Source organism: Bactrocera tryoni, chromosome 4 (assembly GCF_016617805.1).
Source record: "Bactrocera tryoni isolate S06 chromosome 4, CSIRO_BtryS06_freeze2, whole genome shotgun sequence".
Classification (NCBI taxonomy): domain Eukaryota; kingdom Metazoa; phylum Arthropoda; class Insecta; order Diptera; family Tephritidae; genus Bactrocera; species Bactrocera tryoni.
This window is the reverse complement of record NC_052502.1, coordinates 79,509,140-79,535,184: the sequence shown is the minus strand read 5'-3', so window position 1 is coordinate 79,535,184 and position 26,045 is coordinate 79,509,140. Positions and strand designations below refer to the sequence as shown.

General features: G+C 30.7%; 1 protein-coding gene and 2 non-coding genes across 3 annotated transcripts; all 3 read left to right on the top strand.

Moving 5' to 3' along the window:
* The first annotated feature begins 1,826 nt into the window (after window positions 1-1,826).
* On the top strand, window positions 1,827-21,166 carry LOC120774244 (activating transcription factor 3). The gene is made up of 4 exons (XM_040103709.1): window positions 1,827-3,016; window positions 16,616-17,135; window positions 17,198-17,287; window positions 18,654-21,166. The coding sequence occupies exons 2-4, from the start codon at window positions 16,923-16,925 to the stop codon at window positions 20,076-20,078; spliced, it is 1,728 nt and encodes a 575-aa protein (XP_039959643.1). The 5' UTR covers window positions 1,827-3,016; window positions 16,616-16,922; the 3' UTR covers window positions 20,079-21,166.
* A 3,645-nt stretch (window positions 21,167-24,811) lies between these two features.
* Trnah-gug lies at window positions 24,812-24,883 on the top strand. Its single transcript has one exon. It is a non-coding gene; the product is annotated as a tRNA-His (tRNA).
* An 863-nt stretch (window positions 24,884-25,746) lies between these two features.
* Window positions 25,747-25,818, top strand: Trnah-gug. The gene has a single exon. It is a non-coding gene; the product is annotated as a tRNA-His (tRNA).
* Window positions 25,819-26,045: the final 227 nt, after the last annotated feature.

Below are 26,045 nucleotides of genomic sequence, written 5' to 3'. Positions count from 1 at the left end.
TTTAGGACTTACAAACAACCGTTATGTGTACAAAACTATAATACTCTCCTTAGCAACTTTGTTGCGAGAGTATAAAAAATGTAAGACAAATAAAATGGTTCAGCTTGGAATTCATGCTAACAATTTATGAAATACTAAGAAATGATTTTATAAAATCAACTGGATGAGGAAAATTCGGTTATGATCATAGACCTTAATTTTGATATTGGTGCGAAGACCTGGGACAGCCAGTCCGATGAAAATATCCTCAGCGATGTTCTAGAAAGTCGCGGAGTTCCAGCTGTACTTGGTTGTAGTTAAGCAAAAAATGTAGAAAACAATATTTATACTTTAACATATGTACATATACAGATAACGATGAAGACGATTTGGCCGTTAAAGAAGAATTGGTAGATGCGGACACGTTTCATCATTTATTAATTTAATCAGAACCTTTGTGCAGATGAGGCGTAACGTACCGATTAATGTTTTCATAAATACTCTCTAAATGAATTGGAATGTTTTGTTGCAAATGAAAAATGGAATAGTGTAATTCCAACCAAACTTACTGATTATTTTAAATAAAGTTGCCAAAAAGTCATAGCTTTTACATAGTGAAATGATTTTCAGGTCGTGAGCGAATTCATTATAGGGAAGTTTGACTGTACATTTTTTTCAGCCAAAATGTTACAATTTTGCCAGATTTATGGATTCTTATTTTTATGGACTCGACCCAACGTACATATTTTATAAAACCTTGACGATGTTATATATTTTAAGCTATCATAGGACACGCATTAAACATTTTTAAGAGAAAATTTTCATGCAAGATACCGGCATTGGACTAATGATCACAATAATTCATATGCACTCATGCAAATACAAACTTATGTATGTACATTTGTACGTACTTTTCCAATATATGTATGTATATGTATGTATGTGCTTACATTTAGAAATTAATATAGATATTAATAAATGCAGTGTTAGTATTTACTTAAGCTCTACTTATACTGATTGTTGTTACTATTCGTCGCTTCACCAACTTTTGTAGATCTGTATATTATTGCCTACTCTTTATTGGCTTTGATTCGGCCCTATAAACTGTATTACTGTGTATTCTAAAAGCATCTTGTGCGGTGTATGCTACAGATTCGACCTAAACGATTTAACTTTGTTTGCTTCGTTTGGGTCACTAAAGTTTCTATATACATATATGAATAAAGCTTTGTGTGCATAAACACGCATACATACACGAAGACGTGCGTACGAGAGCACACTCTTGATATCTAGACATTAATGAACACGTCGAAATACAATCAAATACAGACATCCATGTACCCAACCAACATTTGGAGCATTGTTTGGTTGAGCGGAAACTTAAATTTCATATTAAAAATAATTACTTCTGGCTAAATTTTTTTGCTTTAGATATATGTCTCAGTTTTTATTCTAGAGTAATCTTTTGCTGGCTTTCACAATTCACCTTATAGTCATAAATAATAGCGTTGGGTCTGCAATATACATACATATGTATTTCATTATACAATTTTGCATTACACAAGAAGATTCGATTTCTAGACGTTTAATATTTATGTTTGCAAATGCTGACTGGGTAGCCAATATTTACGAAGAGCGTAGCAAAAGTTTCTCGTTTTCGTTTTTGCTTTGTTTGATGGCGTGGTGCTAACTGATAGTAATTCAATTCTCTCCAGAGCTTTTAGCTTTTGGTCATTTGGTATGCTATTTACTTCGGCATTTGGAACAGACTTCAATACTACACGAGTTGACTTCAGTCATTATTGTGCAGTAAACTCGGACGTTACATAATGTAAAAGCGTTCGCGAATATATTAAGAGATTTCCAATATTACACCATTATCAACCTTTGTCATTGAAGAAATAATCTTTCAGTGTTTAACTCCCATCGATTTTTTTATTGCCAATTGCCTTCTCTTTTGAAATGTTAATAATGCCAACATTGGTAGTGAAATTATTGCTCTATAATAGGGGTTGTTTGAGTACTTGTGGTCGAATTGTGTCAAGAGAGTGCAAAGCTCTCTGCTCCGACTTTAGAAATTAAAGTAAAAAACAACCACTATTAGCGTAATCTCGAACCGTAGGACAAATATCAATATCATAGAAGTTATACTAAATAAACAACTAACTCGAAAGCTAGACGAGAAACACGCGAGAAGCGTGCTCTCTCTCTCTAAAAGGCGAGGCCGTATCTTCTTATTTTTCGGTGCCGGTTAATAAATGGCTATCGCCGTTAGAATAGAATCCATAGGTTGACTCAACGACTCTACGAGTTGTCTTCGTAGACATCGATTGTGCCGCCATCGTAACAGTTGTCGCTGTCGCTGGCGTTGGCGTTGTCAGCGTTGACTTTGCTGTTAGTTTATGTATTGTCGCATTAAACAAATTCAAAATTTGCTCCTAAGTTTATTTAATGTGTTGGACTCGTCGTGAACGCAACAATCACTCGCGCTTTATAAGTCCGATTGCCTGTTGATTTTCGGTAAAAACTATGAAAAACAATAAACTGTTTTAAAACAAAATTTGTTAAACTTTTAGTAACCCCTTTCGTCTTAAATCGGTTCAAATTATTTGAAGTGTCCTATGATTGTGTGGATAAAGTGGAATGTGACGACAAGACCAAATATTTATTAGTAATTAAGAATGCAAATAAAATGTGCAAACAAGTTGTAACAACCAGTAAAGGTTAAAAAAAAAGAAAGTTACCAATTTTATACAGTTTGAAAACTAAAAGTGCCTAATGTTTGTGTTTAATATTTTTTACAAAAGTCTCCTAAATAAGAAAAATAAGATGAAAAACTAAGAATTATAAAGCTGCTTATTAAATACATGTATATTAAAAAGTGACTTATCAAATTAGTGTTAAAGAAATACGGATTATTAAGACGATTTAGTATATTTACTAAACTGCTAATATGCATATTTATGTACATACATACATATGTACATATATGCAAATCTCGCAATAAAAACTGAAGCTTGAAATCTGTTTAAAAATCGTAAGTTTCTAAATGAAGTTATTCAATTAACTTTAATAATAATTTGAATTTTATCATAATTATATATGTACATACATACATATGTACATACAATACTAGAAAAAATAAATGTACATATGTATGTATGTATGTACATCTTTGTCAACAGGTGTTTACTTATTCACTCTGTAAATTTTAAATGCATACATTCGAAAATATTCACACATACTATACATACATATGTATGTATGTATTGTCAGTATGTGCACACTATTTGCATAAGTCCATACAGTATTCTCCACTTTTGAACATTTTTCCATCATATACATATTCTATAGATACATATGTATATAATTTAATATTTGTATGAAATGCGCCTATATATGTATATATGTATGTATGGATATGTATATAAATATATTCTCATATACACATGTATGTATGTATGTATACAAAAAATAATATTTACATACTTATATTCATTTTACTTTTCTTTTCTCGTGGCCGTATGCCATCAGTTTGAATAAGATTCTGCTTTATAAAAGATATCTTCTTGGTTGGAATATAATCTCATCATTCTTAATTTGTTTGATGTGCGCCGCGGGCACTTATGTATTTTTTGGCACACTTGCCAATCGCTGACGTATCAGCTAATCACCTTGTCTTGCTCAACCACCCTCTCTTCTGCAAATCTTTGAATGAGTATTAAATAGGAAAACATGAATTATAGCTAACAGCGGAAAACGTGGACCCAAAGATATTAGAATTTTCTTCTTTGATCAATAAAACTATTCGTTTCTACACATTTCCGTATGAACACACACTTTCAAATAAATCTCTCACAATATGATTATAAATATTAAAAAAGTCCCTCTATATACAAGTATACATAATTCTAAGCAAAAATGTATACATAATGTGTGCCCTGTCTTATAGTATACACATACATACATACATACATATATAATAATATACATTTATACAAAATTGAAATGAGTTTGAATTTAGAGGAAAATGCTTTGGGAAAACGAAATTTGTGTCTATTAGAGCCTTATCACACGAGGCAACTTTTGTTGCGGCAACTCTTGGTTTATAGGCGAGGGGGCGACGAGGAGAGGGGACTCGCGCCGAGTTTCCAGTGTTCAGCAACTCGCTTTGTGTTCTTATTCGTAGCAGTTCGCTGCGACGTTTTTCGGCATTCGTGTTCTTATTTTTTTGAAATTAATATTTTGAATATATTTAAAAAATTTAATTTCATCTTTTGGTAAGTAATTTGAAAATATGTATACAAATATACATAATATAATATAAATATTTTAGAAAATGGAGTATGACGAAAAAATCGAATTAATTAAAGATATTGTGAAATGTATGGAGGAAGCCATACAAATTGATTCAGACGATAGTAAAAATTTGTTTTAATAAATAAAATGTATTTCTTAATTGACAGAACTGATTAATATATGTGACAGAGTGGCCCAAATACCTATAAGGAAAAAGAAACGACAATGGGTTAAAGTAAAGAGTAGACAATGGGTTAAAGAAAAGTGAAAGAGAATGAGAAAAAAACTCGAGCAGAGTTGCGCAACACAAGTTGCTCGTGTGAAGGTAATGGGCGACAGCAAAAGAGAATCGCCCGAGAATTAGCAACTAAAGTTGCCCCATGTAATCGTACACTTATTCGCACAACTAGATTCCAGAATTTTTGTTTTGGAACTCCAGATGAGCGAAGCGATATTGCGTAGTAATTTCACTTAAAATCGGAGTTATGTGGAGGTACATACATACATCCATACATATATGAAATAAAAGCTTAAAGAAAAATATTATGTACATGTTTGTATTAAGGACAATGCGAATAACATTTTCAAGGGTGGCAAGTCAACAGTAACTTCATATGTACATATGTATTATAATATATATACATAGATATGTACATATATTGTTATTAAAAGGGATGATTCTTCAAACTCTTACAAATGCACATTAATTTAATATACATATGTATATAGAATATACTATATAATATGTAATGAATTAGGCCAATACGATTTTTCTTTTTACAAGCTACTAGCAATAGTCAAAATCTTTAATTATGAGTTATATGTACTACCTATGTATGTATAAGTATGTAGTATATGGAATATAGAAACTTTCCACATAATGACAAAAGACACTTTCAAAGTATTTAGATATTATCTGCTATTGCTGAATATGGACTTAAATGAATTATTTTGAATTTACATTTTTATTTAAATCCATTTTCGATTTATTTTAACCAAAAAAAACGTACCGATTAAAACTTATCAGATAAAAGGCGGTCGTAAGCTTAATTTTTCTTGTAAGCAAATGAATGGTTAGACAATTTCTAACAAAAGACGTTAAATTCTCATTGACTCGGTGCAAAAGGAACTTGTAAAGTAATTCTCATGTTTATAGGTTTTTTATCTTATCGTTTTTTAACATATTAAAACACTGTAGAATGCAATTGAGCGTTCCCAAATCTATGGTGAGCATAGGCAATACATGTATGTAAGTATGTACATATGTATATACCTACAGATAAGTAAGCTGAATGGTGTATGGACATACATTCATATGTATACAACTAGATACCAGCTGACAGACATTCATGTTACTATGTAAAGGTGGACCATATGGTCCAAAAAAAATCACCAATATGCATATGCATGTATTTCGGAGTCTACTTTAAAAATATTTTATTTTTAGTTCGACATACATACATATATTTTAGCAAAAAAAATTTCTATGTACATACATACATACATTCATATATACACACAAATGTATATACATATGTTTGTGTTACGTCTCAAAATTATTCTATTTTAACAACAAATTTTGGTAATAATAACTTATTAAAACGAAATTATAAAAGGTTTGCTATTTTTACTTGAATTAATTGATTCACGTCGTAATTTTACGTTTCCTTTTCTCATTCACATTTAGTATGACTATTTCTCCATTTTAATAAAACGAAAACTCGTTTGGCATTTATAATTAAATCCACCCTCCTTACGGACGGACGCTACACCAAACATTAATTCTTAGCTGTCGGACAAGAAAAAGCTCCACTGAAATCCGCCGAAAAACATGTACAAACAGAGTTCGTACTTTTTGTTTTCATTTGGAACTCAGTACGTTAGCTGCTCTTGCCGGTGTTTTTTATGTTGATTTGTTTTTGTTGTTAATTTGGTGTTCGCTTTATTATTGTTAGTATTACTTTTGCCGTAGGTTTAGTGTCGGTTTTTATTTTTTGACGTTCTGTTGCTTTCCGTCTAACCTTGAAGTACATATATTTTATTAAGTACAGTACATGTGCGTGAGTTGGTCTGTGTATATACATACATATGTATGTATCTAGATATATGTAGATATATGTATATATGATTATATAGAGTTAGTAGCTTAAATTTGCTTATGTATTCTATTTTTCTTACTTTAGTATTAATTTATTTACGTTAGCAAAGTGTTTGAAGGTATTAGTGTGTGTGGTACATTATTATTTTTTGATTATGTATCGCTTCGTTGCTTTCATTTTGAATTCAATTACAGTGGGGTAATACGACTTCTTTTTTAAATGAATACCTCAATGTAGTTAGTTGTATTAATACTACTAACTTAAAAGTATTCAAGTTAAAAAGCAACGTTTAAAACCGTACTTCGTAGAATATATAATAATAACATTACTGAAATATAGTACATACATATGTATGTATATTGTCAGAAAATTGCTCAAAACCTTTAAATTTTTTTATATTTTTATTTTTTATTAGAGGTTTTTGAATATAAATTTATTTATGTATAGCTTTTCTTTCCAAAAAGAATTAAAAAAAGAATGTTTACAATGGATAGCAAACATACATCGTAGAAGTGAAAACTAATACAAATTTAGATTTGACCAGAAGCAAAATGGCATTCATGCATAACATGTTAATTACCGAAAAAAAAATTACAACAAAACACAATTAGCATTTCAACAGTATGTGATGGCACTTTACTAATACATATGTATGTATATAATCACAATGGGTTTGCTTCCATAACATGGCTACACAAACATCAAGCAATTTTTTCAATCATAGGCTTAAAAAAATATATAATGTTTTAGCTTACAATTAAATAAAAATGCTGTTTTTTGCTATATATTCCGATTGTCAGAATTTTCCATTTCAATTCTCTGACAAATTTTAATTTGAATTGAACACCTTAACAGATTATTAATATTAATATATGTATGTACATATGTGCTATGATTTGCGAACATATTAATTCTATAAGAACTAACCTTTACTTGGACCATTTTATTAAAGATACATTATTTATGTTTGTAATGTGATTAATATGTATGTTCGAATTTTATGCAAGTCGATGTAGCACTCTTGAGCACGGGATATTCAAATCAGCTGTTTAACGCTGCAACAAGTAGTGCATCAACCATTTATAATAAATATTTGCAAAGTGTGCCATCAGTAGTATATAATTATTAAGAGATGAATACTAATAAAAACAAAACAATTTATATGTATATGAGCGCACATGTAGGTATATATGTATGTAAATATGTATGTATGTATGTACATACACAATAAATTGAAAATCAACTAAACATTCATGTGTGTTAGTAGTGCTGTAACAATGGTAACACCATGGCAATGGAAGCAATACTGTCGCTTCAGAGATCGTCAGGTGTTGTGTAGGTGGTTGTTATAGTATAGAGGGATTTATTTTGCGTGGGTATAGAGCAAAACTCGATTCGGCGGTAAACGAGAAGTAAATAAAAAAAAAAGTGCAATAATACATATATACAAGTTGCACCGCCCGCTATCGTCCATACACCTCGCTCATTGAACAATTGACTTTAAAGTAGAGGTTAGGATCAGCTACATTAGCAATTGAGGTGGGCGATCATTTCCGGATTACACGCATCAGCGTTTTTGAACAAATTTGTATAATGAAGACAACTACCTCCCGGTCTATATGAACCAAAAATCCAATGCAGTGATTTGTTTTGATTACTACTTTAAACAAATTTTCACAAAGACAAATTCATATTGAATGTATCATTAGATTGATCGAATCAACCACTTTAATTCGAAGATACACAACATATAACGTATATAAAATAATAATAAACTAAACTACGCATAATTAGGAGATGGGATAATCAGCTAATTAGAAGGTGATAAATAAGCCAACATTAATGTAAAACTATTAGTACTCTTTTGCGCACCAAAGAAAAAAGAGAAGCGAAGAAGGTTTGAATGGCGCAGTATTGAAATTAGATATGGTGGGTGCGATCCGCGTTCTGCGTTTTACGGAAATCCGGTGAGAATCCATCCAAGCCAGCGTGCTGTGCCACTATTGCACAACCGCTTCATAAACATTTCGCTTTTGGCCTTCTAGAGTTTTAACCCCGAAAGCTAAATAAGTATGCGTCGACCACACCCAAAATATATGTATGTACACATGGAGTAACAGAAGAAGAGAGCGGAGCGACTAACAGCCATCTAATTAATTTAACTTTAATTGTGGCGCAACGCTTTAATTCGTTTAATATTTTATTCCGAACATTTCTCAGTTGGTTTGTCTACGCGCATGAGTATACTATACATACCTATGTGCACTGTTTGTCATTAGCAATTGGTTAAACTTGTAGGATGATTGTAATAAATGTTAACCCATAGGGGTAATGTAATGCACACTGTCAAATTAGGTTTAACATTTTTTAAACATTTGTCCCAAAATATTTGAATAGTACTTTCTATATGTACATTGTTTAGTTGTGTTTAAGAATCTTGTATTTATACATACATACATATGTATGTATGTATATATACATATGTATATTCGCGTATTTATTTGCAAATGTTCTGACGTAAATATGACTATGTGTAATGATAGTAGTCGTTTTCGATCTCGTATACAAATTTAATTGGACAAATTGCAAAATTACTATTGTTAAAATAAGAATAATAAATTAAACAACAGCTAAGACTTAATTCATATTCTAGGGTTAAAGCTTTTTCTCGCAAACTTCTGGTATTGTAGTATTGGACGTGGTTTATTAAAAAAATTATCATATTTTTGTTTCGATATCTGGTTTGAGACAGGTTTTTACGCTTTTAACATTTGGATTATTATTTTTTTTTAATTTTGGGTCCGATATGAATATAATATTTACGTGTTGAACGCGAGGCAAGAGCTCCATGGGTTGTTAGGTCGAACCTGAGTATATATGTACTTAGTAGCATACCTGAAATTCGTATTTTGTCATTACATAAGGATTTACAGGAAATATCAAATTTTTGGAATTAAAAACTCTAATGACAATTTAGCTGCATGGTATCAGAAATAGTTAGAAATTAAGAGTTTGGGGAAATGCCAAAATGAGGAAGCCAAATTCTTATCTAGTCGATGAAATATCAAGTGAAATCAAGTAACAAGAAATGCTACTTCTAGATTTCTAAATTTGAATATGAAAAACCTGTTTTCATTGATATTCAAATTAGTCAAAAGACAGCAAGCGCCAAAAAATGTAAATATGTGTATTCCCTTTTAAAAACATATGTATGTACATATGTATATGTTTCATTTAGAATCGTTTTAACTAAAAATCCTAAAATCTGTAATTGGTAGTGGTCGTGTCAACGGCAAATTCAAGCGATATACATATGTACATATGATTGTCATCAGGTGAACAAACAGCAACAAATAATAAAAGTTACACTTATTTCTAAAACACCCACTTCTAACAAAATGTATAACAAATTCATTGCCAATTCACAAATAACGAGAATTACAAAAATGCCGACTCCTTCTTGGCACACATTCAGAAAGGTCGACGATGGGTCAATTCTCTTTGCTTGATTTATAAATGTATTCAGATGCAACACCGTCACAGAATCGCAGACTGTATTGACGCCAAAAGAATTTCATTCATTTTATGCTCAAGAATTTCTATGGCATAAAATTTGATAAATAAGTCATGATACATGAATACCAGATATTTTGCTCCCCTACTTATATGTATATACATATGTATGGATGTACATATATTAGCGGACTTGCGCAGGCTTCACAAAAATTATATGCATAGAGCAGAAGGAGGATGTATTCAATCTAGTTACTAAGCAATCGCCATTTAGTCAAGCATGCAATACATAATTGTTTGTACATATACGTAATGTACATATGTATATGCTTAAATATACAAATTGACATGTCTGCCGTAAGTTTATTTAGTGAGATATAAAAATGAAACAGCAAAGCGAAATGTTTTGAAAATGAATTTAATATGAAAAATTATACGAAATAAAAGTACTGAAAAAGTAAAACAAAGTTCCTCATTGTAACTTATTTTTGTAAATTTTATTACTGCAATTTTTGCTGTTGTTAAAATTTTTGATTCTGTGCGTTTGACGGCGGTATTGCTTTGAACGATTGCGGTACAGCTTAATTTGAATTTTACTAGCATTTCGTCTAATTACGCTCATGCTATTGTATTTTCCTATATTCATGTACACACACTCACTTAGAAAGAACACATCACACATGCGGAGGTGGGGCGTACTCAAATTTTTATAGCGATATTTGTAAAAATGTAAGTAGAAAAGTAAAATGGAAAAAGAGAGGGTGAACTGGGGAATTGTGCAAAATTATAGTTAATTCAATGTCAAAGGATGCATGAAAGCTCTGTGAATTTTATGATCGACAAAAACTGCAGCAAGTGTAGAGGCGGGATGAGCTATCGCTATAGCGGGACGTTGCAGCTGTAGATACTACATATTTCCACTTTTATTGCCCAACGCTGTACTGACATGCTAGCGTACGTGGTGGTGTAGGGTGCGTCAATGCAACAATGTCGACAATAAACGTGTCTCACGTTGCTTTGCGCTGGTGGCAAAGGTGATGGCTGTCATAAAAAAGAAACCATAAATGTAACTATAAATTTCACGAAATGGTTTTTACTACAAATGTAAGCAAATGGGAGAAGGGGTGATATATCCCTAAAAAGTAGTTGCAATTAATGATAATTGCTAAAATTTCGTTTTGTGCTTTATGAAAACCATTACTTTTTAACTTTAATGTTACAATAAAAAGAAAAACATGCAAACAACAAAACACAAAAACCGAAATTAATTGAAAAGCTTAATTTAGTAATTCTGAAATGCAGGGTCACATATGTAGGTATTATACGTACTTTCAATAGATTTAATTTAATTTTGTCAATTTTTAACCATACATATGTATGTATGTAGATACAGTGAAATTCCCCATTACAGATAGTCCTTATGAACGAACACTTCTCCTAACCGGACAGACACTATTTAGTTAATACTTCGTTCAAATTATCTCTGATTAACAGACAAGATTTCATAAAATGTGCAAAGAAAATTGTGTACTATTTGTATTCCCGTTTTGTTGGTTTATTCTTAATAATTTATGGAGTTTTGCGACAGTTTTTTAAAAACAATGCAGCAAACAACTTTACTTGCGCAAGCGCCGTCTAGTTCGCGGTAGCTCAACGGAAACTAATGGGATAATTGTCATTCATTCACTTCTGCGGGACATTGGCTCGCATTTATTAGTTCCGTAGAAATTAGTTATTAGTTGTAGCTTATGGCTCTAAGAAAAACTTTTTTAAACACACGTTTTTGCCACGCCTCGATATGAGGACAACTCTTATTGTCGGACAAAAATACTGCGACGTTGAGAATCCGGTTATAAGGCATTTCACTGTATATCTAAATAATTATATTCGTATATTACGTAAATGTTAGTGTTAAAAACGTCTTCAAATTCGTAGAAACTTCAATTTCTCTTCCATTTGTTATCTATTTCATTATAGTATATGTATATCTTTTACATTATATGGCGTTAGACAGACGTCGGCTTTTACACGCAACAAAATTAACTTCGGGCTGCACCACGAAGGGTAATAGATACTATAAGGCACCCTTAATGTGAACAAACATGTGTACATACATATGTATATTTTATGTATGTATGTACATAAAATATTCTATAGGAGAAAAAAATTGGACTCTTTGAAATTTCAGAAAATAGCCAGGCTATTATAAAAAAATAAATAAAACAAAGATTTTTCATACTATCTATTTGCTATCCTTCTCTGAAAAAAAATGTTAAAGAAACAAATTTTATTCACATGCATAAAATATGACGACTTATTTAAACATGAAGTACAACCTTTAATAACCTTTATAAAAACCAAGTTGTAAACCTGGTAAATAAATATGTATACATATGTAAGGTAATTAGTGGCTAGTACATCCGCTCCTTAAAATCACTTCAAGTGCAAGCAGCCATACAATATTTAACTTAAAGACAAGAAATCTAATATTACCCAAAATTAAGCGTGAGTAAAACTTATTGTATTTAAGCAGATTAATCTACTCTAAGCTACATTTGCATATAATTAATGGGAGACAGTTTGAAATAGTATACGCGCATTTACTTGTGATATGTATGTATGTATAGATTTTACGGAATGGGAGAGCTTTCAGATACATGGGCATACTTATGTATGTATAAGCACATATATATATAAATATATTCATAGAGTTAAGTGTGTCAAGGCCAACCGAAGTGACGTCTTATATATGTATGTATGTATTTATGTACATAAGTTGGTATGGATACGTCTTCCTTTGATATATGAATTCAGGCAGCACTGTTGCCGTCACAGCCCGCGCATTATTCTGTGGTAGCACAGATATTCCCCAGTCGTATTAAAACTTATTAGCGAACTTGCAACTATGTTATAAAAATCTTCAAAACAGCGATTGGCATGCCACATGAACATAATTCATTTTACCAAAAATGAAATTGGGATTGGCTAAATGACTAAATTTGAAAGGAGTGCCGACCTCTTTATCACATGAATTGCTTAAAATATGCATTTTAATCAATGTTTAATGCTCAACTATTTTTTCAGGCTGTATTCTTACTAATTTAAAAAAAAGGAATGGATTTTAGTTTGAAAAGTCAGAAACAGTCTGATTTTTAGAAAGGAGGCGCACATTATTTAGATACGTGCTGTTCTGATAGAGTTATGTATAAAATCTTATTCTTTCAACTATGTCATGACTTAGCAAACGTTTGAAACTTTCCTTAACATACTCTTGCAGATTAAAAAAAAATAAGTTATTGACTTATACGATTATGTGCATTTACATATGTATATAACAACTTGTGTATATACATATGTAAGCACAAAAATTACTTTTAATATTTTTAGACTTCTACCGCCGTATTAAAGCGAATAAATATGCTGCTCCCTGAAGCACTTCCTGCGAACGTGTCTATCAACACTGTCCTTGTGTGCATTGACTTTTCGCAGTCTGATGATGAAATAAACGCTATGTAAAATAAACAATACTAACACAAATCGGAAAAAGTTAATACATATACATATACATATGTATATAAGAAATGTGGTTATAGAAAATAACTGATGTGTCCACCAACTATCTATGTACATACATACATATGTATGGCGACAAATACATATCCACATGACTTTTTTTGGCAAAGCCGTGTTAATGCCCGATATCCAAAATTGGTACCGAACTTGCAAATTTATGTTATAGACGTTAGAATTGATTGCTGTTTTAGCACAGCGTATAAATAATAAGAAATACAAGCAACCACGCATTCACCGGATATACATATGTATGTATGTATGTATGTACATAAGTATGTACATATGAATAGAAACTTCATACCCACTCATATGATCATAAGAGTACTAAAATGCTAATAAGGAAATACTATACTAAAAAAATACATTTAATGTCATGGAACCCCTTTAGTACATTTGAATGAAATAATGAACAAAAGCGGTAAATGTTTGTATGTAAATAATATAGTAAATAACATAAAATAAAAAATAACAAGCAAGTCTAAATGAAATATGTATGTATGTACATATGTATGTATGCACCTAAGTATGTGTATATTTCTATAAAAATGAAATAGCCCTTTAATTACTGGAAGTGAACAAATAACGCTTAATTAGAAATTTTAGAGTCGCATTTTAATTAGCAGAAAATGCTATAAAATGCAACAAATTGTTTAACAGCAGGCGAAAAACAAGAAAACGTTTTAATATTGTTCCAAACCGGAAAATTTAAGAATAGAGTTTATTCAATTCAAACATTGAATTTTGCTTAATATTATTATTATTTATTCACATTATACGGAAATTCAAAACAAATATATTTAAAAAACGGTGTGCAAAATGATGGAATGAAATAGAAAAGACAAACCACCAAAAAACTATACACAAATTCATAGAAATGCAAATTATGTTTATGGGTATGTATAAGGTTTCGTGTTTTCGCGCTTAGGAGATAAGTAGCTTAAAAACGCAAAAATTAATAAAAATCAAAGTTTTAAATTTCATCTCCACCTTTGTGCTTTGTTTTCTTCGCACCGAATTCACCCACTTGAAAACAACAAGCTATTCTCAAAACGATATTCACAAATTAAACTCAGTAAAATAAAGACAATATGTATAAAGTTATACCTACATATATTGTTTGTATGGTCTGACTTTCCTGTGTCTCAGTAAAACGAAATCTACAAAATTTAGCACTATAATATTTAAAAACGTGAGCCCCTCTTTTGCGCATGCTGTTCGGCCGCGAATGAACCACACCCACGAAACGTACTATACATATGTATTATATGTAATATACGTGCAGTTGTACTATGTACATATGTACATAAGTATTCATGCAAACAGGTACACATGTTCGTTTGACTTCGTATTTTTCGAAGCACAAACTTCCATCCAGCTAGTGTATAATGATTTATCATAACAGATGTTCAAGAGTATATGTACATGCATGCGAATTCATAAATATTTGGACAATTCCGTTTAAACATTAAAAAATTAAAGAAAAAATAAAAAATAAAAAAACATAATTGTAAATTTGCATTTAGTTTGATTCATTGTTTACATGTTCCCCAAAAATTATACATACATACATATGTATGTACATGAGTATTTATAATCAAATATGTTCATCGCGATTCCATTAAATTTTTTAAGCCAGCAGTGCACAGCTGTGACCACAATTAGCACATCAAAATAATATACATTCCCTGACTTCTTGCTTAAATAAATTCACGTATTGTACCATATACGAAAATTTGTACATACATACAAATCCATGAGTACATAAGCAAATATTCTAAATAAATACTACTATATTATATATTAGAAGTTATATAAAAGTGTCTACAATGTAATAATTAATAAAAACTTTTAATGGCTCAGATTTATTCACAATCCCAAAATTAACATATACATATGTATGTATGTGTGTATGTATGTATTATAGTGGTGCAAAATTCGGAAAATGTGGATAAATATACATATAATAAAATGATAAATAATAAATGATTGAAATAAACATTTATGTACATACCAAAAGCGTGATTTGTGCCTAAGTGAACTACATGCCTTTAAATACACTGAAATTAAAAAATAATAATATTGTAATAAAATACACAATATATGTACATACATACATACATATGTACACATTTTCTATAAAATATCTATTGAAAACAGAAGTAAAATAAAAATTAATAAAACGTACCTATACATATGTATAGGTATGTGTATACATATAAATGAATACCATTCTATGTAATATATTTCATTATACTAAATAGTTTAAACATACATACATATGTACATACGTCTAATTCAATCGGTAAACCGTCATAACCCACTAGTAACAATTGCTTCACCGGGCATTTTTAATTTATGATTATCTGATTTGATAATGAGCAGTAAACAATAAATATCATAATATTTATATGTATGTATATAAATAGTAATAAGCGTGAGTCCAAAAAAGCACAAAGAAAGATAGATGCCCATCCAATACACAATAACAACCAAGAAGAAATTCTTAATATATATTTTTGTATGTACGTATGCATACATACCTACATAGATATGTAATAAGTCCGTGAGTATATAGTTATATAAACATTGTCGAATGTCATAAATAGACTTTTAAAAGACTAATGCCACCAACCATGTAGAAGTCATAATTTCAGCTCCACTTGAATCTCAACTATTATGATTTATGGCTTTTTATTCATATGTACATAGACACATACACTTCCACATACATGCATACATACATAATCGCAAAAATGTCAAAATTATTAAGTTATGTTGTATTAAAAATTATGATTTTTTAAATTTATGACAATACTTTTTAACATAAAAATATGAAATACTTTTAATTACATCTACAACTTTCGGCAATATATATTTTTTCATTGCTCAACCGATGTTGCCTTTCACAAATTAGAAGACAGCGACCTTCAGTATATATGTATAACAGTATGTACATATGTACATATTGTAGTTAATTGAATAATTAAAAGTAACGAAAATTCTTACTCATAAATTTCAATTAGCCCTAAATGAATTAAAATTCTAACGAATGAGTCTAATTATTGTATGTTGCCTCGCTGAAATATTTCACTGATATCTATTTCCCTGCATATCTTTAAAACCAAATTAATGTATCTGTCTTTCTATTACAGAAATTTTGTTTTGAATGTCTTTGGATCTGCCTTCGTAAATAGATTTTTATATAAGACTCAAAATTAGTCTAACGTTACAGAGAAATGAGGATGGATTATATGGGCGGCGAAAAAATTCATACTTTATGAATATAAATTTGAATGTGATACAAGTAATAAAAATAAATTAAGAAATAATAACAAAAAGGAAGTTTGAAACACGCCATTCAACGCTTTTATCTGTGATTTTGCGCTGTAATAATTCGCATTAATATATATTGTTTTGGGCTTTGGTCTAAAAACGAAATTAAAACCATAAGACAACATAATGTTTAACCTCAACACACCATCGTCATTGCTGGGCATCGATTGCTCTGGCCTAAGCACTACACCAAAAACTCCTGAAATTGTGAACTCTTTAATCGCAATGACAAATCCGATGGACAACTATAGCTTCGCACCTTTAAATAATGATTCAGCTGCGTCAACTCCTGGTAGCGCTGTCTCAATGCGTAGCTTTAATGGAACCTCGATCGCCCAGGTTAAAAAAACTTTTTATTATGATAATTTGAAAATAGTGCATATTAAATTTATCCTTTATAGATCATATCGCAAGATAGTAGTCATTCCAGTTCTTCAACATCACCTGCAGACTCGCCTAGTGGGATAAATACTACACCAAGTGTTCAACAGGTACACTTTTATTATTTATAATTCGAACTAAATTTTTATAACTTAACGCACATATGTACATATGTATGTCTAGAATACAAGCAATCATTAATATTTCATAAATATAAAAGGCTATCCTCCCCGAATAATATCTCCTTTCTACGACTTTTACCCGTCATCTTTCTGAAAGCTTAAGAATATTATATTAACTAAACAAATAAATAGTAAATATTACCAAAAGCCCGAACGGCTTCCAAATTTAGGTCAAATATTTACATTGCTGTTTTCTTTATATGCGTGCGCACCTATACTTAGTACATGCATAAAACGCGTTTACAAAAGTGTGTGCTGGTGTTTTATTGCTTTTGCCTTCATTCATTTAAAGGTGTGGGCTTACTCAACGACCAGTGCATGCAGTCTCTCCTCGTGACATTGATGTGTGAAGTTTTCTTATCAAGATTGACGCGGTCCAGTCCGCATTGATTTTGTAACAGAAACAACTGCAAAAAACGTATAAAATCTGTCTGCTTTCATATTATGCCTTTCTATCTCTTAAAGAACCCTTTAAAATTTTATATGAACTTATGTATGTATGTATGTATATAAATTTGCATATATGTATTATATTTGAACTTGAATAATTTCGTACAGAAGTAAAAAAAAAAAATATTTTGTGGCTCAGGCGATCACATAATGTACCAGTCAAGATTTAACCAGCTCATCCATAAGCTTTGTACGTATGGACATATGTATTTCTTCAAGAAAATGCATGCATAACAAGATTCGAACTATATGCATGTGTGTATCAGCAAATGTATGTCACGTGCTGTTGTAGGTGTTTAGTAAATACATGGATTTATTTATATTTCAGTTTCGTAAAAATTACTGCACTCTTCGTTCCATACCAAAGAGTAATCACTTTTACATAGCAGCGTATTGAGATGGAACGAAAAGTGGACAAGCTGCCATACTTGGAAACTTCAAACCAGTGCAACATACTTCCCAAATATGTATTATCCACTTTACTTCAAAAATAAGCCTTTTTGCATTTATGGATATTGCCGACAAGCAAGATTTACTTAAAAAAAAGTAAACAATGGTATTTTGTTTTTTGTATAAACCAAAAACACTACTTCATTTTCCAATGACGACAAATACATACATATGTATATTGGATATACACATTAACCTGGCAATATTTTTTTTTTTTAATTCAAACTCAGATTACCCATTAAAAATAGTGCATAGATTTAAAAGAAAAAAGAAAACTATCATTATATCATTATTATAACAATTTTTATAAAAAAAGAATTTAATTTAATTATTTCACTTAAAGTAACGAGCTTACTGATGCATCTGCTTTTGATGAATTCTTTTTCGGTTACAGACGTGTTCTCAACTCATTAAGGCTGGACTTAAGCTTTCAATTCAAAGCAAGCGAAAACTGTCAACTTGCGATTCAAGCTCTAGCTCCGATCAGCCAAACTCCAAATATTCCCGTCCAGATGAAGATGGCGAGGAATCAACGGATGAAGAAACTGAATGTAAGACGTCTTCAAAAGGCCTCACACCAGAAGATGAGGATCGACGGCGACGACGCCGCGAACGCAATAAAATCGCTGCTACTAAATGTCGTATGAAGAAACGCGAGCGCACACAAAACCTTATAAAAGAGTCGGAGCAATTGGAAACCCAAAATGTTGACTTAAAAACCCAAGTTCGGTCTTTAGAAGTTGAACGTCGCAAATTACTTGATATGTTGCAAGGCCATTCAACAACTTGTATACATGCAGGTGGATTAAATTTACCTTCTAAACTATTGCATTCACCAGCTCATAAGTACCTCACCGCCATTGATATGGATGACAATAGTACTGCCAATGGAGACATGTCTACAGCAAACGCCACAGTTAATAGAATTCAGTCCCAAACGCAACAACAAGTTCAAGTTAACAACACTTTCAGTAATCAGTCAACTCATGGAACACAACGCACCGCAATCCCACCAATGTCAACCATCAAATTTCCACGGAATGCCGCAGCTGTTGCCGCTGCTGTTAATCACCAACTGCATCAACTACCAACACAACAACAGCATTTGCCAAATGGCTATTGCAAGCCGTCACCAACGCCACAGGAGCTTGGATATATAACTTCTCCATCACAAGAAAATATATGCTTGCCTGCAAACTTACCGAAACTTTCGTCACAATCTTCTGCTACCCCCCAAATTGGAAGTGCCCCCGTAGTTTCTTCCATTAACCAACAGCTCTCTGATTACATTCCTAACTGTGAAAATAGTCTTGGTTTGGTATTAGCTAATACTCCCACCTCGGTTCAAAGCAACGACGACGGCAGTGTATTACTTGGTGACATTGTTAGCCCCATTTCAGTCATGCCTACACCTACGACGGCGACAGAATTCGTAAAAAATGAGCTAGTCGACTCGCAAAGCCCCTACACCACCGCTCAATCAGCAGAACGTTTCCTTTTTGAGAGTAATTGTGACAGTTACGTAGACATTAAACATGCTGTCAGCTTACATCATGGAAGTCTCAGTAATAACAACAACAACAATAATAGCATCACAGCTCTACATCAAAGCAGCAATAACAACCTTATGGATTTCAATACCTCACTGATAGGTGGAAGTAGTGGGATTGTACCTTTCCACGATCAAATATCGATTAAAAATGACTACTTGCACGACACCGATTTGTTGGCACAACTCACCGGAGATGGTGCTGAATTTGTGGACCTTGATTCTAGTGTTGCGGCAACATTCATGACAAACAATGGATGTTTGGCGTAAATTCGATTTAATAGTTATTGAGAAAATTAGAATATGTTTTTTCTTTAAATTGAAACATTTAGCATCCCAGTGAATATGATAATCATGCAATTATTAAGGCTAAAGTAAATAAAAGGTAAATAGTCAAACAGAGGCAGCACTGACTACAAATGAAAGGTTAGTCAAAGTATGTGTATGCTTCTCCAATCAAAACATCCTAGAATTGAAGTAAGTAAAAGGTAGTCTAGGCTTCACAAAACTGGTACGGGATTTCAATAACACATGCGTATACACTTCTAAATGTGTTTTAAGTCTTCCACTAAGTAATGCTGAATTTATTTATATGCTTACATTTTTTACATTTGATTATTACCTTCCAAAAACAATTTGATTATTTCCATACCAGTTAAATAAATGAAGCCCAGTTACCACCAATCTCGAATATATTAATTGACTTGGTGGTTTTAATACATAATTCAAATAAAATCAAGTATTTTAGACGAGAACTTTCGGTGGCTTTACTATCTCAAAGATTCATAGAAACGAGATAATCTGTTAAATTTCGTTACAATCTGCAAATTGGTAATTGTAGGGCTTTCATATATTGGGAATAGCACTAAGGGAATTTTTGTTTTATATTTTTTCTATTGACATACATAGCATTCCAAAACTACAAAACCAGTAGATATAAAATTTAATTGCTAAATATTTTATAAACATAGCTATTTGAAGAATCACATCCGCAGCAGTAATTACTATTTTTAATAGCAACAATATTTATTTTATTTTATGCTTAATGAAAGGCACACTTTGTTATACGAGTATCAAGGTCCGATAAAAGTAAACAGATCTGAGTGAAATTCTAGAAAATCAAAGTCAAACTGCAATGAATTACATACTAATTATGGTAATATGTTAATGAGATTAGGTGTGTAGAAAGCCCATCATTTTTATATATACTAATTTCAAAATCTTATATACAAAGATTTCTATATGCGAAGGTTAGGTTATGCAGAATAACTGAGCTACGTGATTGATATTTTTTATATGCTTTCTAAACCTTTATGTATAGTTGTATTTATTTTATGTAGGTTTTAATTGTACAGATATTTTTATTTTGCAATTTAGTATTTAAACAAAAATTTATGATATTATATATAAGTGATATATGTGCGCATATGTATGAGGTTCCATATATATGCAGTAATTTAAGAATGCCTTATATAAACAGAACTAGCAACAACCAATGTAACATACGATCTGCTTAAAACTAAACTCAGCTAACCTCATATTTTATAAATATATTAATGTATAAAACTAATATACTAAAATAAACAAAAAAGAAATGATGTTTACAACCGAAAGTTAAAAATATGCGATGTTCAATGTTGCCTTAAATGTTCATTCAAACGAATATAATCTGAAAACAAATCAACAATACGAAATAGTTTGAATTTGAATAAAGAGTTACCATTCTAAAAGTGCGCTTAAAATAAAATATTTCTATTTTTCAAATTATACACGTACAGAAATCTATATTAAAGATGTAAATCGCCATGCACATTTGTTTGTAATCAATACAAAAAGGTTTTTGCATCGAAAATTGTATTAGAATAGAAAAGTTCAACGAATTAAAATGAAATAAATATATGCGCCGGTTGCGGTTTATAAAATTAAGTGGTCAAAATTTGCATGTATGGGTGTTAATAAAAATCACTTAAGACATAAATGACACAACTTGGCTCATTTTAAATAAAATATATGCGGTTGCATGTGCCTTCATTATAATGCTTCTTTTTTAGTAAATAACGATTAAAATATTAAATGTGTGATGTGTAAATAAAAAAAAAACATTGGAATTTTACTATATTCAGAATTGAGCATGAAGTTAAATATTTGGATCTAATATTCTCTTTGATGCAATTGATATAAAAGATACAGATATACACATGTTTATGGTCTAAAAGTAACGATGGGACCGAATAATAGTTGTACAAATTATTACGGTTTTGCAGATTTTTGCAAAACGAACTTAATCACAATGTATAAGTGCCTAATAATGTATGTATGTATGGTATAATATATAACAAAAATTTAAAACGAAAAGAAAATGGCAGTAGCAAAACAAAAACAAAATACAAAACAAATGGCTTTCCTTATTTAATGAATAATGTTTTACATGTACATATTCATGTACTCAAAAATATACCATGACTAAAGTTTCAACGTTTGAAAAATTTATTATATGAAATGTATTAGTTTAATATAAGGCAACAATGCCAAAGAAATGCGAAAAGCTATAAAATACTTTCCTATTTGTGAAAATAAGTGACGACAGGCAGACCTACATATGTACATATGTATATAGAATAGGAAATCATCATTGGCTTTCATACCACTCTATTTAACATTTATTCAGATATAGAAGCATTTGAGTATTCATATTGACATGAATTCTATGGAGCCGCAAAAAATGTGTGTATATGTATATTTAAGAGGCACTCTAATTAACAAATTAGGCAACAAAATTACCACAACAAATTATAACTAATCCAAAAATACTTATATGATGTTCGAATCAAATGTTTAATCGGCAATTAAATATTACAGAAACAAACAAAAAAAATTAAATAAAAAATTCACAAGAAAGAAAATTATATATAATTCTGCATAAAATTAAATAACAGTCATTGAATCAGTGCTTATTAATAAGCAATTGCCAACAACTGCACATTTTTTTAAACGAAAATGAAACATAAATAAATATTTGTTGTCTATTTTTGAGTCAGCTATTTCAAAATATTAAACTTGAACCTATCACCAGTGGAAAAAAGTACAAAATAGGAAAATAATTTTAGGTTACACTAATTTTTTGTAAATTGAATTACCTAAAGAAAATTTATAAACAAATAAATTAAGTCAGAATTTAGCGCTACAAAAGTACCTGCTCGGTATACAGTACCTTTTGAATGGCGTAAAACAGCTTGAACAATCTAAAGAATTTTTTCATAAATAAACTTACAGATTATCTTATGTGCAATTGTTGGTAGTTTTATATTTCAATTACATAAAAAACAAAACAAAAAAAAATGTCTATAATGTCCATAATGTACGATGTTATAATATCGATTGATTCAAAGCTTTCCATGTATTTATTTCAAGAGGTAGTTATGAGTGTCAAAGGGCTTACAAATAAAATAATATTAACATGTTTTTGACGTGTGCAAAAACATACTTAAATATATGTATTTGTATTACGCCTAGTCTCCAGGATAATCCAAGCCAACAAATATATACATATATTAAATATATGCCTGTTTGTTTATAGAATGATTCAATTTATGTTTTTTTTTTAATTCTTGTTACTATTTGTTTTAAGAATTTATTTTCTGTTGCATTATGTTTGTATAAAGGCATATGGTACAAAATAATAAAATGTTGTTGATATAAAATAACTTATTAATACGTAACCAAAAAATGCACACCCGTAACCTCAAATAATAAACGCTAGAGGCAAATACCCTGTTATGTTTAATTTTGTTTTACTTTTGATTGTATTGGATTATATGTTTTAGTAGATTATATGTATGTATATTTATGCAGACATACAACTAAAATCTTGTCAACTTTACAATAATATGAAACATTTATATGTACATGTCTGTATATTTATCACAACTGTAAAGTGAATAATTGACCAATTTCGCAATAATGCACTTTTTAAAACAGCATTGGTTCGATGTTAGATATTCGACCTCACATAAGTTCGACAAAACAAGAAAAGAAGTCTACCGTATTTAAATGAAAAACACTGTAAAAAATGTTATTAAAATGGCACTCAATAAAGTACTTACGTACTATATACAAACATATTTTGGGACAGGTGCACATTCGTGGAAAATTAAAAAATAAAATACTAATTACTAAAGGATGAAGTACTAAAACCAAAAATAAAAATAAATGCATTAAAACAGCCGAGAACTGTATTATTATTTACTCTTTTTCATTCTTTCAAAGAAACATTTTGTAGCAATACGCAGACAGTAAGTATAGTGGTGAGGACCAGAGAAACTATAAAGTAATTGTCTATCTTGAGAAATTTTGGGAATGAAGACCCAATTCTGTAAAAGCAGACAAGGTTAATGAATTTATAGTTTTCGGAAACGAGATCATTGAAAAATATACCTTCAAAAAATACATCAGGTAAGCGGGGGAAAAATGCTAAAAATAGTCACAAAGAATGGTTTTTACATGAATTATCGATGCCCTTGTCTATTTATGCTTAAAAATAGGTTTGGACTTTTTTTGATAATGTAGTAAATTCTGCCCACACTGTGCATTTGAAAATTTCCATTTTCAAAGATAAAAATGTGCGAAATATTTGTTATTAATACCCTCACTGACGACTTAGATAGAAAAAACTATTTCTATTAGAAAGATACAAAAAGATAATGAAACGTGTAAAAAAAAGATTACCTAAAACGTCGAATACTTAATAGACAAAAATTACAATAAAGTAGTAGCTAAAGCGCTCGCGCTCCCTTTTTGAGGTGGCTTAATTAAAATATACATAAGCTGATGCTTCCTTCCTTTTGTCCTTGCCTCGCTATGAAAATGTATGTGTAATTCTCTGATAAAAATTCAACTGAAAGCTCTTTGTAAGCTTTTGATTTTGGTAAATAATAACGGTATGGTAAATATTTATATATATGAACATAATTGTACTTTGGTTAGATTTTAAATTGTCTTCAATAGCCGTGATCGTCTAGTGGTTAGGACCCTACGTTGTGGCCGTAGTAACCCAGGTTCGAATCCTGGTCACGGCAATGTTGTAATCAACATTGTCACGGAGGAAGATATTTTTTCATAATTCTTAAAACCGGTATTTCACTTGAAGAGTAGTAAGTAATATTATTTATAAGCATATATGTAAATAACTCGAAATTAATGAAAACAATAGCATATAGAATGTTTCGTTGCAGTTGATTTTTAGTGTACCACTATTTTCACATTCTTATATGCACCTTTATTTCAAATTGGATATACAAGAGAAACCTTTAGACAGAAAAATAAATGTATGGTATATTTACAAAATCTTTGCTTGTTATATGCAAACATTTTTTAATTTCTAGCGCCTTTTTATCTATTTATACATATCTGTCAAACCAGCTAACAAAATAAACTTGTTAGACATTTTAGCTAATGTTGCTTGCAAATATTTTCACATTTCTATTCCTATCGTTAAATTATCTTCAGCGGGAAGGTACATTTCTGGCTTTTTGGTGATTTTGAAAATACTCTTCAACCTTTCTTATATCCTGAAGGAATTATCCCTATTTGCCTCGTGGACTAGTCAAGTGGTATAGTAGATAAGACCATATATACAAAAATGATATGAAATATTCAAATGAAAAATAAAAATGCTAAATCCTAAACAAGTTGTGCATTAATACGATTTTAATACTACTTTCTACGCCCATTACTTTCGAAAATGTAGATAAATTTAGACTTCCTTTTGTTATGTTATGTTTTTACCTTTCAATCCGTAAGTGCCGAATATTTTATCAAAGCTTGAAAAGATTATGTACATATAAATATAAGATGGAAATTTGGCAAATATGATATGTGCGGCATTTGTGGCATTTGTGGCATTTGTGGCATTTGTCAAAATTGTAATAACTTCCCGGTAGCCGTGATCGTCTAGTGGTTAGGACCCTACGTTGTGGCCGTAGTAACCCAGGTTCGAATCCTGGTCACGGCAATGTTACGAAAACATTGTCACGGTGGGAGTTCTTTTTTTTAGCTCTAATTATCATAACAGAATTTCAGAATTTTACTTAAATTAAGTTACAGAAAATATTGAAAATATTGTTGCCTATGTAAGATTGTATACGAAAGTATGTGAGTGTATGTACTAGCTATGATGTTATTAAATTCATTGGTAATTTTGCTTTTTTAAGTTAAAATATAGAATTTTACATCCATATA

Excerpts from the sequence above, each read along its gene's own strand:
- LOC120774244 (XM_040103709.1), top strand. The coding sequence starts at position 16,923 with ATGTTTAACCTCAACACACCATCGTCATTGCTGGGCATCGATTGCTCT. Across the intron at positions 17,136-17,197 it reads ATGGAACCTCGATCGCCCAG|ATCATATCGCAAGATAGTAG; the intron begins GTTAAAAAAACT and ends TATCCTTTATAG. Across the intron at positions 17,288-18,653 it reads CTACACCAAGTGTTCAACAG|ACGTGTTCTCAACTCATTAA; the intron begins GTACACTTTTAT and ends TTTCGGTTACAG.